We start from the raw sequence: 18,852 nt of genomic DNA on the forward strand, positions 1-18,852 counted from the left end.
AACAGCTTACTTGTATGCATGGGTCAGATCACGCACCTCTGACATCGCTTGTCATTCACTTCTGTTGACGTGAATGCATCGGTTTTTTTATGCGTAATAAACAGCCCGGCATAACCTAAATTGGTCTTCAGGGGAACTTCCATAATGGGTCGACACACAAAGAGATTGGGGGATTACGTGTGTGTGTGTGTGTGTGCGTGTGTGTGTGTGTGTGTTTGTGTGTGTGTGTGTGTAACCGCAGACGCAGATTTGAAGTGTTTAATACTTAGGTCACAGCACCCTGTGTAACATCGTGGAGGTGTGGGAATTTTTGAATGGAATAAACGTACACTTGAAAAGTAGAGAAGGCAGCCAATTGAAACCCCATCTGTTAAGCTGCAAACATTCACCAAAGGGCAACATAGTAAGTGTTGTGGTACATTTGTAACGCCTTGTCTCCTTTTCATGCCTCTCAGCTTTAACTGCTTTGGCTTGGTGAAAAATGGGAAACAAATGTTCCGCTGACAGCTTTCTCATGCCCAGGGTGTGTGAATATTTATATCATAAAGGTGCCAACATCACCCGCATTTTACAGTCTGACCAGTGCTTAAGCCCCAGGGGGCAGAGAAAGAGGAGGGAGAGAGAGAACAGAGAGAGAGAGAGCGAGGAAGAGAGTGTGGTTCTACTGTTGCTACAACATTAACAAATACATGGCCCTCGTCAAAACAGAACCACTGGATCTGAGCTTTAACATGCGGGCGTACAAGAATGAAGAGGATTAAGAAGCGCTTTTGTTGGAACGCCAATAATATCACTACAAAGAATATGAGCAGTACACATGTCCTGTTTTCAAACCATATATATATGTTGTGGTAAATATATTTTCGGCAAATCTAATTTACAATGAGCTTTTGTCTGAAAAAGAAGCAACAAGACACATCTCTAGCCTATGGACGTTTCTTAAAGGGCAAAATATGAACCCAAGGCAGAACTTTGTAGCATTGTAGCACAATGCTTAATGCCGCTTAGCTACAGAAACCTGGGTTTAATTCCCGCCCTAGGGCCGGGTCAGGTCTGCATGAAGCTTGACCTCTGACCTCCTCAGTCATGCAGGTTAGGCTTATAACTTCAAATGCTCATTATTGCATGCGTGTGTGCGTGGGTGTGTGAGTGAGTGTGTGAAATGTGTGTGTGCAACTGTCTGCCATGCTTTCCAGGGTGTCAAGACACATTATGTCTATAGTAAGTTTGTTGTAAATTGGGATGGGCTTCAAATCCCTCCCCCACTGCTCCCAGGAAGCCAGGAGGAGGTGAGCAAAGAGGATAGATGCATGAATGGATGAGTGGACGGGGGCTTTGATGTGCTCCTGTAACTTATATTTATGTCGCAATAATGACTAAAGCCCTGAGCTGTATATCGCCCTGGCATCAGTAATATTCAGTTCCGCAGCCATTTTTCCTTCCCCTGTCACTGACTGACTGACTGTCATTGCTTTTTGCTTGTATTAAAAATTCACGGGTCAGTTGTATGGCATTTAGTGCCTGTCTCCCGCGTCCTGCGTGCCCCCGCTAACTGGTCAATTGTGACCACTTTGCACAGTGGCCGTGGCAGCAGCCGCTGCAGCGATGCCTTGGGCGAAGGGTGATTTCCTAATGTTTACGGTGTCAGTGGCAAGCCTGGAGAAACGGTATTAATAACCCAGTCACTGCTTATGAATAATGAATGAAGTCAAATCATTTCCTAAACAAAAGGGGATGTTCTACATACGGCAATAAGCGAGCCCATTCTTGACGTGGGAATGTGCTTATAAATGAGAAAAGCAAGTCTGATTCCCTGATTCTGCATGAGCAACCTACAGTCGATAGACAGCCGGTAGCATGCTTATAGGAACGCTGCTTGGCTGTACCATCAAAGGCCTGTTACTACCCTACAGAGCGCACGTGACGGCGGCGGCTCCGTGTTGACAGTGAGTACTGTGAGAGCACGCAGGTCTGTCCCGAGGTGAACCCCATGATGCACGCGGCGCTTTAGGTCCTCTCGTCTGATGTTCTAGGTGTCTCTCTCTCCAGCCCCGCTGGTGTCATGCAGTGAGGCCAACGTCGCACAGCGCCCGTACAGCCGCTGTACAATGCCACGAGTCCACGGGACTCTGGAGTCGCGCGCTATGGGGAAGGCATTAGAGGGCATTCATAACATTACAGCGAGCAAACAACACGTGCCAAGGTTCAGAGCCTAGACGTCGCAAAGCATCTATGCAAATGCAAATATGCCTAGTGTTATGGAAATAATAACTGTTGGTTAGTAGTCATTTTATACATAGCTAACATGACCTCAAAATAAAGTGATTGTAAATCACATGGTTTGAATCCATTTGAAATAAATATGTTTTTCTTGCAGACATTCTCCAGAAACCTGTCAAGCGGCACAAAGCTAATACCCCAAAATGACGCAAGACACTCTAATTTTTCGAAGAAACAGACAAGACCTGCTCATTAATTCAGTTAAATGAACTGAGAAAAGAGCGAATCAGAGTGAACCGAGCGGGAAGGAACCACTCTTGAAACCATTTGCTGGTATTTTGGCTTGATGTGCGAACAGAGGCCAAAAGACATGAACCATTTGCCTGCGTGTCTCTCTTTCTATCTTTGTTTCTTCACCTATATATCTATTGAATTTATTCTCACACCCTGCGACGCACACTCACACTCCTTTTCTCTCCCCTTCGATTCTTCCGCAAATGCAATCATCTTCCGCCGTCTCTTCTTCTGCGTCGGGCCTCACCCCTTCTCCCCCACCCCGTTGCAGGGTCAGTGGGCTGGTGGCAGATGGGTCAGAGGGCTCAGGCTGATCTGGGTTTCTTGCACTAGCTCCGGGCGCTGGGGATTTAATGTCTCCTGACACTGTGAGCTCCATCAGGCCCCGCAGCCTCATTCGAGTAATGCAGGGGCCCGGGATCGCGTGAGGGTTTTCATCTGGAAAACCCTAAACAACCGTGACCCTTTTTTTTTTTTTTGGTTTATGCACAGTTCAATTAACCCGTTTTTTCGCCACTTCTCGGAAAGCGTTTTTTGATTGTGTCTTGTGCCACTATAGCAGACATGTATTTGGGAATTATATCGTCTTGGTGCAAAACAGACAAACCTCATGAGAAGTCTTTGGTCGGGAAATTGTGTTAGTAATTAAGGTTATGTCTTATTCGTTCGGTTTGTGGTGGAGGTTTATATCTGACACGCAGGGCATTTCCACTCCTGCCACTATCATCCTTTACGAGCACTCGTACGGACTGTTGCTTAACCCGCGCGGCGACCTTGCCACCAACTATGACCATCGTTCCGTCCCTGATTCATTGCTACACTTCACCCTCCCGGGCACGGGATTCTACGAGAGCTGCACCAGCGCACAGGGAAAACCGCCCTGCCTCGTCTCACGGGGAAAGGGAGACGAATGAGAGACGAAAAAAAAGCCAGCCACAGTGCTTACTCATCTGTTAAAAACGGAGTGATCTGGAAAGTTTGTATGGGAGGGTTTTTGACAGTGCCCTGCTGCTTTGTCAGCGCAGCACATGCTGCAGGCACTGGCATCCCCCTATTGCCTTCTGGGTCATTGGCCAGGCTCAGCAGGGGCCAGGCCTTCTAGCCCCATGACGCGTCCCTGATTCACAGCTGGATCCGTAACAAGGTATCATAGTAAATGAGTCGGTAAAACATCACTAGTTTGAAGAGCGTGAAAAATTGTCATGATATCATTTGTGAATTTTGTGATCTGAACTGCCCGGTGGTACGGCAGGTTGAGCATAAAGAAAAGAGAAAGTGAATGGAGGACAGAGAGAGGGAGAGGGAGAGGGAGAGGGGAGAGGGAGAGGGAGGGAGAGAGAAAGAGAGAGAGAGAGAGAGAGAGAGCGAGAGAGAGAGAGAGAGAGAGAGAGAGAGAGAGAGAGAGAGAGAGAGAGAGAGAGAGAGATAATGACAGGGTTCACTCTTCTGCTCCATCTCTACCAGTCTCTGATGCCTGCCCCCCCCCCCCAACACCCCCCCCCCCCCCCCCCCGCCTCAAAACCAATGTCCCGAGGGAGGAGATCCAAGCTAATGTAAGGAGGCAATTATGAAACATGTCGTGCTCCTTGGCTATGAGGCTTATAGGTGTTGCAGTCTTAACATAAGAGCTTCATGACACATTGTCCCACTCTGTCCTGTACTCTCTATTAAGTCCATGGATAGTTGTGAAAGGGTTTATTCATGGATTGGTTGCTGTATAACGGTAACTATTATGTATGGTTAAACTAATTGACAAATGCATCATGGATCCATTTTTCTACAATCAATCGTCAATCATTTTTCCGACCACATTTTTCAAAGACAAACAACAAAAAATGTAATAAATTGTGGCAAATGTATTCGAACAATTGTGTTTATTTAGTTAGAAAATATGATATACACAGAATTAGGTTTTATAACGTTGCCTTTATTAAGTCTTGGATATTCTTATGCTGTTCCACGTTGTGTGCCAGATATTATTTTTGTTATTCATAGTAAAATTATATTTTTTTCTGCATCTATGCTATGGAATAAAGAAGTTAAATGTGTGTTTATGCCACTTTCACCTTGCCCCTGTGATCTGTCCTCCTTTCAGTGGGCTAAGCTGCGAGGGTGTGCGTGGGTCAGATGGATGTGAAGAATGGACAAACATCAGCTCCCTCTAAAACCATAATGGAGACCTTGGATCTAAATGTCATGGTTTCATAACGGATACACTGACATTTGTGTGATGGGATTTAGCCATGGGTTAATGTAGCCAGTGCTGGCACAGTGCATTGATGTCCATCTCACCCAGGCTGTGAAGTCTATCACACCATTTTTTGGGCCCCCCCCCCTCTTACAGAAGTGTCTTTCAAAGAGATGAAGTGGATTCTATGCCGCTTATGGGCAATTAATTTTTCAAAAAAGACTGTTTGATATGTTGGTTTGTTGTGTATTGCATTACTGTGCCCCAGGAACTATTCAGAATTCCTCTTTTCACTTGCACATTAGTGTGTGTGTGCCTGTGCTATTTGTGTGTCTGTGTGCGTGCATGCATGTGTGTACGTATGTATGTGTGTGTGTAGGCGTGTGTGTGTGTGAGTGTGTTTTGGTGTGTAGGCGTGTGTGTGTGTGTGTGTGTGTGTGTGTGTGTGTGTGTGTGTGTGTGTGTGTGTGCGTGCGTGCGTGTTTAATGGGGGGAGGTAGGCTGTCAGTATTGAAATCAGAGCCATGTAAGCCTAATCAATTATACCGTTTTTCAGATAAAATATTGGTAAATCAAAACACATTTTCCAAAAGTCACAGTATAATGAGAAATTTAAATTGGAAACAGAAACCATTTGTTTATTATAAATGCCAGGGTGAGCTGGTGACTTGCCATCCGTAAATTCCGTTGTCCTTTCATATTCTGTTTAATCTCGGTCCACGGTCCTAGCACTCAAGATTTTTAATGAACCCAGACATCTGAGGCATCAGGTCCTACTGATACATTGTCCATTTGTACCAGGCAGTATGGAGCCAGGAGATTCAATTTTCCCGTTGCGAAAAAATCATGTGTATGCATGCGTTTGTATGTTTGGCTCTTACTAACATGACCTCACATGAGTTTGTGGGCCTAAATATCATTGCATGACATTAAGTGTGTGTGTGGGGACGGGGGGGGGGGGGGGGGGGGGGGGGGGGGGGGGGGGGGGGGGGGGGGGACGGGGACGGGGGGGAGACAGGGTTGGCGTCATTTGGGGCAAAGGATGGCATAAATAATAAAGAAAGATAAAAATTAAAGATAATTTCCAACACTTTAGGAAAACACATAGATCCCCGACTCGCCTGCTTTCACAAGCACAGAGGTTCCGAGGAGGAACCAGAATGAGGCGCAGCATCTTGCTGTGATCTAAAGAAAGTGTCCCCAATGCTATCAAAACTGGAATAGGAGACAACAGTTGGGTTCAGCGGACTAAAGGAGGAGGGAAGAGAGGCAGTAAACAAGGGCGAGGGAATTTGACCAATTATTTATTTTTTCTCAATAGCGTATCGGTCTAGCAAACTTCAACATCAGTTATCATTTCCTAAATAGGCCATGTGCTTCCTAATTTGTCAATGCAATGACTCAGTTGGTGTAAAATGCTATGAGAAAACATATTACGTATGAAATGTATAGTGTCAAAGTACTCATTTTAGAGCTCACCATTTGATTATTTCATTCATGTTATCTCATATCTGATGTTGTTATTGTCAAGAAGAGTGACCCTATAATATGTACCATACAATAAGGAATGCTTTAATTTGACTCTTTAATGCATATAAGCCATTGTATATACAACAATATATTGCATATCCGATATTTAGAATTACCAAACAAATAATAAAATACTAAAATATTTGCGGCATGTTTTTTATGTATTAGAAAGAATTATTTGGCTGCTTAATTGTGATTTTCAGCCAAATAAATCTACTAAGGTGAGATATATAATGCAATAATATCTCACAGAAAATGAGATCAAATATTATTATTTCTTTCCTGATATATTGCAAAGGAAAAGAATAACATCAACAAGAAAAAAACATAGTATAGTGTTTTTACTCTTTATTCCTAGTGAAGTACAGTAGTAAGGCACACACACGTACACAAACACACACACACACACACACACACACACCAACACACCACTTGCCTGTCCTCTGAATACTGACATTTGGAGCAAATCCCCTGCTGACTTCATCATGGTAAATATTGCGTGTCATTCGAGCACCACACTCGGACCTAGCTGACGGCAGTGGTAGTAATTCACCACCGCTGTGAGAGAGAAGTCCTGGGGTGAGTTGTTGTGCTGGTGCTCTAATCTCACTCTCTCTTCCTCTCTATTCTATTCCACTCCTACAGTTGCCTAACTGTTTTTGTGCTGGTGAGATGCCCATTTCTCTCTCTATTTGTTTACAGTTGTATTATAAAAAGAAGGGCACGTAAATAGCTCTTGAGAAGGGTCTGTTTAATCACTATCAGCAATAGGTAAACACAACAAGTATGATGTGATATATAATTGCTGTGTTGTGACTATACTTATTGGAATAGATCTTTCTTTTCCATGGAATGGAAGTAAAATAAAGCAATACTAAATGAATAAACGTTTTAATTTATACAGTTATTTTTATTAATTAAATATACCACTCACAACATGTTTTGTGTTTAAGTATAACACATAGGGAGCTTTTCATTTTACTATAGGCCTACATTGAATATTTACCCTGCCATGTGCTCGCTGATTGTATTGGTTTTCCCAGTGCCGTGTCTATGGCCTATCACAGCGCATGGGCGGTATGACACGTTATCCTTTGCAGCCAATTGCTGCGCACCTCACTTTCAATGTCAGAAAACATGGCGCAGTGCATAACCAGAATTGTCAAACGACTTGCTCCACCGTAAGTCAGTATTTTCTCCTACCCTTTATCTTTTAGCGACCTCCTTTTGAAATGTATACACAGCCAAAGTGCAGTCGCTTTCACTTTGTGAACATACATGTTTGTATTCGCCTTCTTAACGTCGTAAACACAATGTCAGTCACCTAATGTCATACATTGACATCTAACATACAGTTGGTATAGTGTTTGATATTTTGAAATGTGTGTATGGTGTAACAGTTTATGAATAAGCTGGAAACGTGCATAATCCACAATCAATTTTATTTATTTATTAAGGTGGGTCAAAGTGGTCCCGTTCTAGTGAATAGCAATCATTCCAGGTTGTGGTTACTGTGGTTGGATACATACTAGAGAGGCAACAATATACAATTGTGTTTGAGGTTGGTATGCTCAAATCTGTTTATGGATAGTATTAAATTCAATGGCCAACACTTGTAACTCAGCCTGGATTAAGATAATATTGTTCTGGGAACAACATAGGCTACAAAACAATAGCATATTTTTTTTGCTATGAGCTGATAGAGCTAGTCTAATATTTGATTAATATGCTAAGTCAGCGGAATCATTGACAGCTTGGATACTGATACCAGCACACTGTGTGTCCTATTATTTACAACAAATATTGGACATCACAAAGACACCTTGGCTGGATCAGTCTATTGACTACCTAAACTAATTTGTGAATTACAACATTGGGTCTCAATCCCCTTCAGAGCAGCTTCAGATCAAGCAGACAAAAGAGGCAGGTATAAGACTTTTTGCCTTTCTAATCCATGTTAATTAATTTTTTCGATCATCAATACAAAAATAAAACATTACAGAATGATCCGGCTGATGCAAACCCACTCAGGAATATGAAAAAAATAATATGATGATAGTGATAACCTTCAACCAGTTTCAACATCGATTACAAAGACGACATGTGAGTGTCGCTGCTTTGAAGAAATGTCCAAACAGGTCACGAACATGGTGGCATGTGGCTCTAATTCAGGGAACATGAACGACCAGAGGCACAACTCTCATGATCCTGCTTCTCACAAGTGTGAAGTGACTGTCACGCCAATAGCTTGTTTAGGGTTTGAGTGATTGTGTTTCTGTAGGTGTGGGCGGTGTAAGTTTGCGTGGTTGTTTGCATATTTTTTTTGACCATTTGTATTCAGTGAGCTATAATGGTCAATGCGACATTGTATTTGTTTTTTAAGTGACTATATTTAAGTTAGTTTTCAAAGCAAATACATTTGTCATTTTACATTGCCGTTGCGACATAAATGACACGCATGCATCAAAACGATGAGCCTAGTGGTTGAGCTCCTGGTTCCTTTGGAGGAGCACCTTTTATATGGACAGATGCAGACAGCGCTCGGAAGGCCTGGGACTGAGAGAGTGGAATACATGTGGCAGGTTTTTACGGCCGGCCAGCCTAGAGGCCGAGACCCGTCACTGGCGGCAGACTGCTCTTTGTCACACACACCCTCTTGTCAAAGATGCAACAGCATCCTGGAGGAAACATTGACTGCAGCCACGGAGTCGACAAGTGATGAAAGTAGCCTAGAGGTTGTCAATTAGTGAGGCAAGGCCTGGGCCCTATAAGTTAATGGGCAGTTTCCCCCCTCTGAGGGCGTAGCAGGTCTTTATAGCACCGCTTATAAAAACCCCAAGAGTAATGCACCCCTTTAACGTTTTCAATTAACAGAAAAGACATAAAGCCACGCAGACGCTCGGCAATCACGCCACACTGTTTCCAAAGTGGCTTTTTGCATAAATTGAGAGCTGACTTTTCAATTTCCACAGTTGCTTAAATGCAGCAGCTACTGTGCAGGGTTTCAGCTTGATGGCGCTTCATGCTGACTGTGAGCACTCGGAGGTTTAGCGTGCGCACATTACCAAGCCTTTAAGATGAGTTGTGAGGATGAGCAGCTTGCATTTTAACAGATCTGGCTTCAGTCATTAAGGAGAATCACTAACACATTTAATTTTTTTTTAATAATTTTGTGATTGTTTGTATTACTAACCCTATCTTACAATGAGTTGGTTGACAAGCCAAAACTTCCTTTTCATGAAAAACAGTTAGGCTATTGTTCTTGAAATATTGTTTACGATGGTATCCCTAAACACACCTTGCATCTGTCATGGACATAATTCCTCATACAGATTTTTTTTTACCTGCACATAGAGCAGTGCTAATGATAAACAAACACAACTATAAAGCTTTCTGAACAGAAATCGTACCAAACTATCCACTCATGCAGAGTCTTGCCAGGCCCACGCTGACTTTAGCTTCCGCAAAATAAATAAATGACTAAATAATGAGCATTGGATAAACACTAGTGTGTTGACTCCTCACTTCCTTATTTACCAGTGGAGGAAGCCAGGTAAACCCTGTGTGTGTGTGGCCATAATCCAATCAAGGGAAAAAAAACAACAACAAGCTTGGGTGACTGTAACCAAATGCCCTAGCAAGGGAGGGTTGAGCAGGCTGGCCAGGTCAAGCCAGGCCCCACGAGCTATACCCCTTCCTTGAACTGTCTATATCTTACCTAATCGGTTTAACTGGCTGCACGGTTGACCTTCGCATGACTAGAACAAAGTTGCAGGGAGAGCCTTTTAATGTTGTTTAGAAATGAAAGCACCGAGCGTTTTACTGAAGCCACTTCGGTGGTCTTCCCACCGTATCAAGAATTGATGACACTGTGTTAAATACACTTTTATTTTTTATAGCGTGTCTAATGAAAATCCCACCACCCCTCCTGAACTTTCCTTTCTTCTTTTCCGGCGAGTTCATCAATAAATCGCTCTATTACCTGTTGTGGAGCCTGCCTTTGAATTCAGTTACAGAGCATTAAGTTAACACGTGTTGCATATGAAAACAAAGCTTTGGTGGCTGTTTGGTTGGGGGGGGGGGGGGGGGGGGGGGGCTGATGGGGTGGGGTGGTGGGTTAGCCAGCTGAATAAACTGGGTGGAGGTAGAGAAGGCCGCGATGAGAGAGAGAGAGAGAGAGAGAGAGAGAGCGAGCGAGCGAGCGAGAGAAGGAGCAAGAGTCCTGCACTTGTCCCCAGCACTGAACAAGGCGGATCCATACGGAGAACAGATGGTTCTGTTTTTTCCGCGGTGGGTCCCCACAGAATAGAAAACAAGCAGCACTAAAACAAGTGCCTCTATGCTCTCTCTGGCACCGGAGGCTTTGATCAGCAGGAACATCTTCAGGCTCTTTCGGAGCAGCACAGCCCCCACAGAACCCCTGGGCGCACATGGAATCGCATCTGTACAAACATGGCCCGAGAGCGGGAGGAATGTGTGAACAATGCAACAAAAGAATTGTGTTTGGGATACTTTGAGAGGGGGGTGGGGTGGGGTGGGGGGGGGGGGGGGGGGGGTCAAGGGCCTTGGCTCGCGGCTGGTTTATGTGGTTAAGATGTTGAGCGTGGACGGTCGGATCGAATGTTGGAACTCGGGGATATCTTCTGTGTTTTTAGTGATAACACGACCTGTGTGTGTGTGTGTGTGTGTGTGTGCGTGTGCGTGCGTGCGTGTGCGCACGCGTGCGTGTGTGTGAGTTGTGGGCCGATTATGCGGTGTGTGAGATTCCCTTGGCGATGACACCACAGATTGGCCCAGAGTGGATCAGGGTAAATCAGCCTGAAAATGTGTTTTTCCGGGTGGTCAAATAAAGTAAGGTATCTTCACTTTAAATGTAAGGCTGCCTGCTATGCACATGGGCTTTGCTATGCAATTTAATATTAACATAAACAAATGATAATCGCAAACGCCCATATGTACCCTTTCCTTGATCAGTCACAGTTGCTGTTATATGAAGTTTAATTATTTTAGACATTCTTACATTGTGATAACCCCTGTGTGTGTGTGTGTGTGTGTGTGTGTGTGTGTGTGTGTGTGTGTGTGTGTGTGTGTGTGTGTGTGTGTGTGTGTGTGTGTGTGTGTGTGTGTGTGTGTGTGTGTGTGTGTGTGTGTGTGCACGCACACGCGGTACCCAGATTATTTCAGGTTTGGAGTCAGCCCCCCACAAGTGTTCCAAGTCTCCGTAAAATCAACACAGGTTCAGTTTACACTTCCCAGAGCAATAGGTGTGTTTTCAACACTGAATCCAGATCAGAAACCGAAGCTCGCTGTATCCCCTTCTTCTTGCACTTCTCACGGCACCTATGTTGGCACACTGCCATGGTGATGACTGGATAGTTCCAGGCCAACACGGGTAATATCCCCCGTATTTCCTGTCCACACCACCCTAATGAATAAGAGTATTTTTTGTTGTTGGCTTTAATAGCGGACTGTTTGTTGGCCAGGTACTCCCTAGTCTTGTGGGGATCTGTGGTTTTTATTGTGTGTCTGACTGTGCTTGTGTATAGGCCTGTTTATTTCATACATGTGATCTCTGGGTGAGCAGTCTGGAGTATGTTTGCAACCCAAGTCGCAGTTCTCCTACAGGCCTCTTGGTGTCACTGTTGACAGAGAGCTCTGTGAAGCGATTTGCCAGAATTGGGGGGAGGGGGGGTTCTCTGGGGGGGATTTTGTGGAGCACAGTAAATATTGCATCTTACGCCAAATTAGATTTAGTTTCAGAATGTCATTAATTTACTATCTGACACAGTCTTACCTTGAATATCAACAAGGATCTTTCTGCATGGCAAAGCCTTGTCACAGATTCTAATCAAACATAACCATTTCTCAAATGAATCCCTAAACTCGAGCTGAGTTGTGCATTCATATCAGTGGCCCGCCAAGTGTCCAGCACTACCCAACTAAAAAAATATTAATGCTTTTCTATCCTTTTGTTCTCATTTCTAGCAATCTGATTTCCAAGCTTGTGCATAAGGCACAATATCTGAGGTGTATGGAAACATTGAAACATGGAAACTTTATGCCTTTGTCTTCTGGTTCGATCCATGGGGTTTGAACACACGGAACACGTGTGATGTGAAGGTATCTAGGTAGGCATTGGGGGGAGTGGGGGCCGCTTCACGTTGGCCCTTTCCCCTCAGCGAGGGCCAACGCATCGCTCCTCGTCACGCCGCAGGCGCAGTGTGCAGACAGCCAGCCTCCTGTTAGCACTACACTTCATTAGAACCAGGTTTGCCGTGGTACCACACACGCGTTTCAAACGGGCATAGCCGGTGCGCCGTCTCCCCCTGTCATCAAAGGGAGCCCGCGTACAAAGGACAGGGGTGTCTCTTGTGTGTCTGTCTGCCCATCAGCCTGTGCTAATGATGCGCGGCGTACACATGTTTTTAACATCAACACACGCCTCCTCTTCCTGTCATTCACGCTCCCTCTCATCCCCCCCCTCTCTCTCTCTCTCTCTCTCTCTCTCTCTCTCTCTCTCTCTCTCTCTCTCTCTCTGTGTCTCTCTCTCTCTCTCTCTCTCTGTGTCTCTCTCTTTGTGACTTCTCCTGTCCGTCTGTCCTTCTGACTTTCTCTCTCTTGTTCTCTCTATTATTCTTTGTTTCTATGTACTGTTTCTATCCTCTCTCTCTCTCTCTCTCTCTCTCTCTCTCTCTCTCTCTCTCTCTCTCTCTCTCTCTCTCTCTCTCTCTCTCTTGTGGTGTTTGTTTGCCTGCTAGCTTTTTGTTTGTTTATTGTTTCCAGATGGCAGACGCAGACTTCATTTGTGTGGCTTTCAAGTTCCCAGAGAGCTTTTTACTGCTTTGGCTCAAGCGCTTATCCTGTTTCCTCTAGCTCGGCTTTATGATGGGCCATTTTATACCCAGCAACTGGAAGCAACTGTCACTGCCAGTCAGGGTAGAGAGATGGGAAGAAGCAGAGAGGGAATGGCAAAATTTGAAGAAGTGAGAGATGGGCAGAAAGAGATGGTGTGAGATATGGAGAGATTGAAAAAGAGACAAGGAGTGGGAGAAAAATAGGAAAATTTAGAGAGAGAGGGAGGTTAAAGAGATGGAGGGAGACTGACTGCAACCTTCTAAAACTCCATTCAAACATCTTTATTACAGTCTGCATTTGCCCTTCATCTGTATATGAACCGTATGTTTCTGTTGAGTTCAGATCTTTCTTTCAGGCTGCATTGAAAAATGGAGAACCGGAAGATTTTCATTGCGATCTTTATTTTGTTTATTATTATTTATATCATTTTCCCGAAGACCAGCCCAGTCCGGCCTGTGCATCATTAAGCACCGTGACGTCACTTATTTACAGGAAGGCGGACCGGTGAGCGCGGCCCCATAAATGTTGGGGGGAGGACCAGTGCATGTCTTTACTCATCGGATGTGGTTTAAAGACATGGCAGTAATCAAAGCCCCCCCCAGCTGTATAAAACCCTCCCCTTTCGTCTTAAGAGGGCCTTTTCTCCTGGCTGCCATGGAATGAGTGATTACCCTAGCATTCCAAACTGCCTAATCCCATTTCTAGCAGTGATTTAACCCGGAGAAACAGTGGTCCGGGACCCGCCTCCGCTGGCTGATGCCGTTCAAATAAAGTTGACGTATTTGGGCCGAAGCCAAGACACCGAAAGCTCTGTTGCGTATTACGACAGAGACGTTTCCTTCAGGTGAAGCTCATTTACAAGTTCCGGTAGTGCGACAAGGAGTCTACTTTTTAAGGCGCTTTCTCTTAAGACCTCGCACTGGTTGGCTTGTAATGCCTTAGACAGAAAAGGTTGGTGTGAGAGTATACATCTGTAATCTCGAGGTATGGCCACGGCCAGCCTCGTCGGGGATCCGGAAGAGCAGCGGCGCGCCGGCAGCCAGCTGAGCCCAAGTGTCCCTCGGACTTTGCGATCCCACATAATCGCTGGTGTTTTTGTTTTCGCTATCGCCGCCAATGCGCCCGGGCTGGCAGGCTGGCTAATCTCATCAGGGCTTGGGCTCTCTCCGGGGTGAGACAGAGGACAGCCCGGCGTGACCCATATCTGTGCGCCTGGATGGCCCAGCATCGCATTGGCTCCCTGGCTACTACTACCAGGGTCTTACTACGAGCGTTCTCTGCCAGCCCGCTTACTAGTGTGAGCTGTAAGTAGTACAGCGTGTGATTGCCGGATAGGCCGGCTCTGTTTGTCCAGACAGACTTCTTGAAACGTCCTGAATGGCGTGTGGTGGTCAGACAGCGGAAGGGTGTAGGTTTGAATGGCACTGCTGCTGCTCCACCAACACCACCACCACCCTGTCGTAGCGAGCTGGCTACAGCCCATGCTGTTTTCTGCACTTAATTTACACTAGGTAGTAAATGTTCTGACTGGGCCGATCGTCAGAATCACAATCATTTGGTCCCTGCCCTCCGTTTACTTTCGAGATTGAGATTTTTGGAATTTTTTGTGAAAGTTCACACAAAAAATGCCAAACAAACATAGCTGTTTAGGCAAATATTTTTGGGGTCATGTGGAAACATAACAAAATACATGTGCGTTCACCCTATTTCCCTACTTAGTTCATGCTGTGGAACAGTGCCGTAAGCTCACTTTTATTGGTTGTGTTGTTCGTACTGTGTTCTTGGTATCTAGTAGTCCATGTCTTACCATTACGAAAACATTCAGACCTTGGTTTCCCTACTGCCGTGTTGCTCAGTGTCTGGATGAGTAGTCTTTAGCTCTCCTGGGGTTGTTCTGTTGATATGTTGACCAGCTGAGTGCCTAGAGGGTATCAGTGCTGCTTCACAATTCACAATCAATGTCTATGCTTTCATATTGACACTCATGAATAGGCTCTGGCTTTTTTTCTCTTTTTGTATGATATGAAGAGAATATGTAATAGATTTCTTTGGTTAACCGTAACCAAAACTTTTGTTGTGAATCTACAAGGATATAAAAAGGGAAAGGATGTCAACACAATGTGTTGTAGTAGTATTAGTGAACCGAGAGCATTGCACTCAATGAGCATAGCCCATCATGGGAGGTCAAAGACATGCTCTTACTGACACACACACACACACACACACACACACACACACACACACACACACACACACACACACACACACACACACACACACACACACACACACACACACACACACACACACACACACACACACACGTGTCCCAAATGCGCCGACCTACACAGGAAATGTGTCAGCAGTGGAGCGTTTGATGGTCTAATTAAATCCAGTGGATATTTTTGATCCCCTGACGTCTGTACATGTGGACACTGGAGCAAAATAAAGGAAATTCCTTTGTGTGATGGATAGTTTTGACTATTTTGCCATTAGGTCAAAACTCTTTGGAAAATATTTAGCTTTCCATGTCATAACAGCGCTTCTCCATTGATATGAATGCCTGGAATAAGGACTCCACCCTTTTAAGAGTTCAGGGTTTGCTTTTCCTTCTGTGTCATTGGGCTCCAAATAAAGCACCCACCAGGCTCGGTCGACCATTCACCTCAATGGTCAGACCTCAGTAAAGCTCATGAAAGCATTAAATAAAACATTTTTGGTGCGATGTGAAATTTCACGATGAAGAACAATAATGTTATGCTTTTGAGCAAATTCAGATGCCTGGGGTATTGTAGATGCTGATCATTTGGTCAATGAGATAAGCTGGTGTTTTAGGTAATATTGTACCACAATAAAGGATAATTTTTGTTTTTATGTAATTTGGGCATTCAGCCTGATACTGACTAAAATCTTGCTCAGTTTGTATTTCAAATTATACCTTTATTGTACGCAGATCATTTCACTTCCTGGTGTCTACCTATTTTTTTCTTAACACAGATGACTATGCTTTTGGTAGTGCTATGGTGGTAATGCAAAACATTACCACCATGTTTATGCCATTATAGAAAGCCCCCCCTAACCCCTGTGAATAAGTTTGACCATATCTTTGTTAGTATCAGCTTAGTATCAGCTTTGCTAGTATCGTAATCTGTGATCCCCCTTCTCCTTCTGGCCTGGTGGTCCTGGTGTCACTACATGATGACCTACTGTCTGGGTCATGAACAACATTAGCATTTTCTGTGTCTGTATTGCGCTAACCAAAAATTTGACCGCATGTTGGATTACCTGGGTCTCAGTAGTACGACACTGTGTTTGTTTATGGGCTTTCTTGGTCACCATTTGCTCTTCCAGATTCAATCCTTGGCCACGTGGGTCAACCGAGACATACACCAAGGCTCTGTAATCAGAGCCATCCCCTTCATCATCTAGCCCTACATTCTTACTTAATCCAGCCTTGATTTTAGTCCAATCCAACTATTTGGCCCACTTTTTTTTTTTTGTCTCAGCTTATTTATTTGATGGCTGTTGTATTTTATTTCTGCTGTGAATATCATCGTATTATTATTCAAAAAAAAAAAATTCATGAAATGATTAGCACCCATAATGGTCTGGTCAGGCACCTAATTTCACTGCTGTCTTCCCCAAGTCCCAAAGACACACCAATTACACACTATAGGCTATGCTGAGTTTTGTATAATACCGCATGTTAAAGCCTCTGGTTCTGCTGCATAGCGGCTTGGTGGTTCTGTAATTTGCGATAGCAAATTAATTCTTAAAAGAAAACAATCATCCTTCTGGGAACGCCATCTCCACATCAAACAAACCTTTCAAAATGGCTAAACTCCTCTTCTAAGGCCTAATTATCACCTTATAGCTGATAGTGTAGCAAACAAGTCATTATTACCTCTTTTTGGCTTGTATCAACCCATAAAATAAATGATGGCACCTCCGCGCCTGCCACTAATGGATTTGTGTGTAAGTAAATAGGCTCCAGCTGCTAAATGGTTAGCCTATCCTGTTCATAGCTATTTAAAAAAAAAATTATTAGTCTGGCACTTGTAATTGCTGTTGTTCCTTCCCCAGATTTACTTAGCACTTGCGTTTGTGCCAGCGAGGATGGGAATGAGAGCAAGGGCATAATTAGTGTGTGACGTGTATTGTCAGATTTGCGTTGAGGTTAATCTGCATTAGAGTTTGCGTTCGTGTGTTGAAGGTACATAAGCACTGGAGATTTCTTTGGCTTTTGTTTTTAAGTACACTGGCTTTTTTTTGGTTTAAACACTCATTTTCACTCCCCATATTCGTCACCATCTTTGCATATTCAGTTATGAAGCCAGCAGTTACACTATAAGCCCGTTAACTCCTATTAAATGATTAAAAAAAACACACGTTGCCTCACAGTCTAATAGCACACTACAGTATAGAAATACATGCATCAAAAACAAACACAAGCAGCATGGAAACATTGGCTCATCTTTGATCCACCCCGATTGACAAAACAACTCCCTATCAAAGGATTGCAAATAAAGTCCAAAGAAAAGACCAATGCACAAAAGGAGGTCTGTGTGTTTGTTTGAAATAATGTCTTCCGCCAGTTCATTGCTGTGTGCTTTCAGCTTTGATCTAGATGAACTAGGATGAGATGCCTAGTCCTAGATATTGAGTTCACTTAAAGATGCATACACCTGAGTTAAGAATCCAAGCGAGGACAATAAGCCATTATTATACATTTTTAGCCTCTGCAAAGATATCCCTCTGTGTCTTTCCTTTCATTCTCTGTGTCCCTAGTAGCCGCCGCGGCCATATTCACCATGAAAAGTGGCCCAAATGTAGTGAAACGGGGGGGGGCCGTACAGGCCAGAGCACAAGCAAATTGCCATGGCTTTTTAGTCCCCATCTTCAGTGATGTGCTACTTCCTCAGGCTTTTGTCTCCTGGTCGGGGCCACAGCTGCCAGGCTAGGTGCGATCCACGCTCCCCTCCCCGAAAACCTGGGTCCACGCGCTGCTGCACCCCCAAACACTAAATAGGAGCATTAGACACACCGTGTTAAAGGCTGCTGGTGCCAGAGCTGTGACCGTGGGTGCGTGTCCTGTCCCTTGGGCAGGGGGGGGGGGGGGGGGGGGGGGGGGGGGGGCAGGGCAGAGGGTTGTTCGTACTGAGGCTGTGCGTGCAGACGCCCAGGCGTCGCACGCACACACGCACACGCTCACACTTTAATACCCACCCGACGCTCGCGTGCGTTTTACTCTTGGTGTCCTTCCATATGAAGGTGGAGGGTGTATATATTTGTACACGAGAGAGGGAAAGAGAGAGAGAGAGCGGACGAGGCGCTGGCTTATGAATTGAACTCGATCCACCGTGTCCCCTAGACTCGGTGCCAGATTGTTGTTTTTTTGTCTGTATTGCTTGTGGCCCCTCTGCTGTTTGGTGTGTCACAACACACCGCCTAAAGACTTGCCCGGGTCCTCGTCGTCCTGCTCCCGTCAAGCCTTCCCCTCTGCCTCCAGGTCCCCCCCCCCCCCCCCCCCACATGCGGCCCAGCTACAGAGCTGCACTGTGAAAATACCCACAAGGCCTATCTGCCCATATGTAGTGTTGCAGATTCTGATTATGCACCAGCAGCATTACACCCCAGCGGGATATATCCAAACACGAAAATTAATTCACAGCTAAATGCTGCTATATGCAGGCCGAGAGGCAGAGGAGAAATGAAACACAGGTTTACACTAGTGAACAGCTGAGCCAAGGGGGAGAGGGGGTGGG

At 44.8% G+C, this 18,852-nt stretch overlaps 1 protein-coding gene across 1 annotated transcript in view; it reads left to right on the forward strand.

Moving 5' to 3' along the window:
- The first annotated feature begins 7,337 nt into the window (after positions 1–7,337).
- clybl (citrate lyase beta like) overlaps positions 7,338–18,852 on the forward strand; it is a 53,617-nt gene continuing 42,102 nt past the window's right edge. Inside the window, exon 1 of the mRNA XM_030343722.1 lies at positions 7,338–7,413. Coding sequence (XP_030199582.1) covers positions 7,358–7,413 — 56 coding nt within the window. The 5' untranslated portion in view covers positions 7,338–7,357. The remainder of the gene's footprint in view (positions 7,414–18,852) is intronic.

This window comes from Gadus morhua, chromosome 20, assembly GCF_902167405.1.
Source record: "Gadus morhua chromosome 20, gadMor3.0, whole genome shotgun sequence".
In the NCBI taxonomy this organism is placed as follows: Eukaryota; Metazoa; Chordata; class Actinopteri; order Gadiformes; family Gadidae; genus Gadus; species Gadus morhua.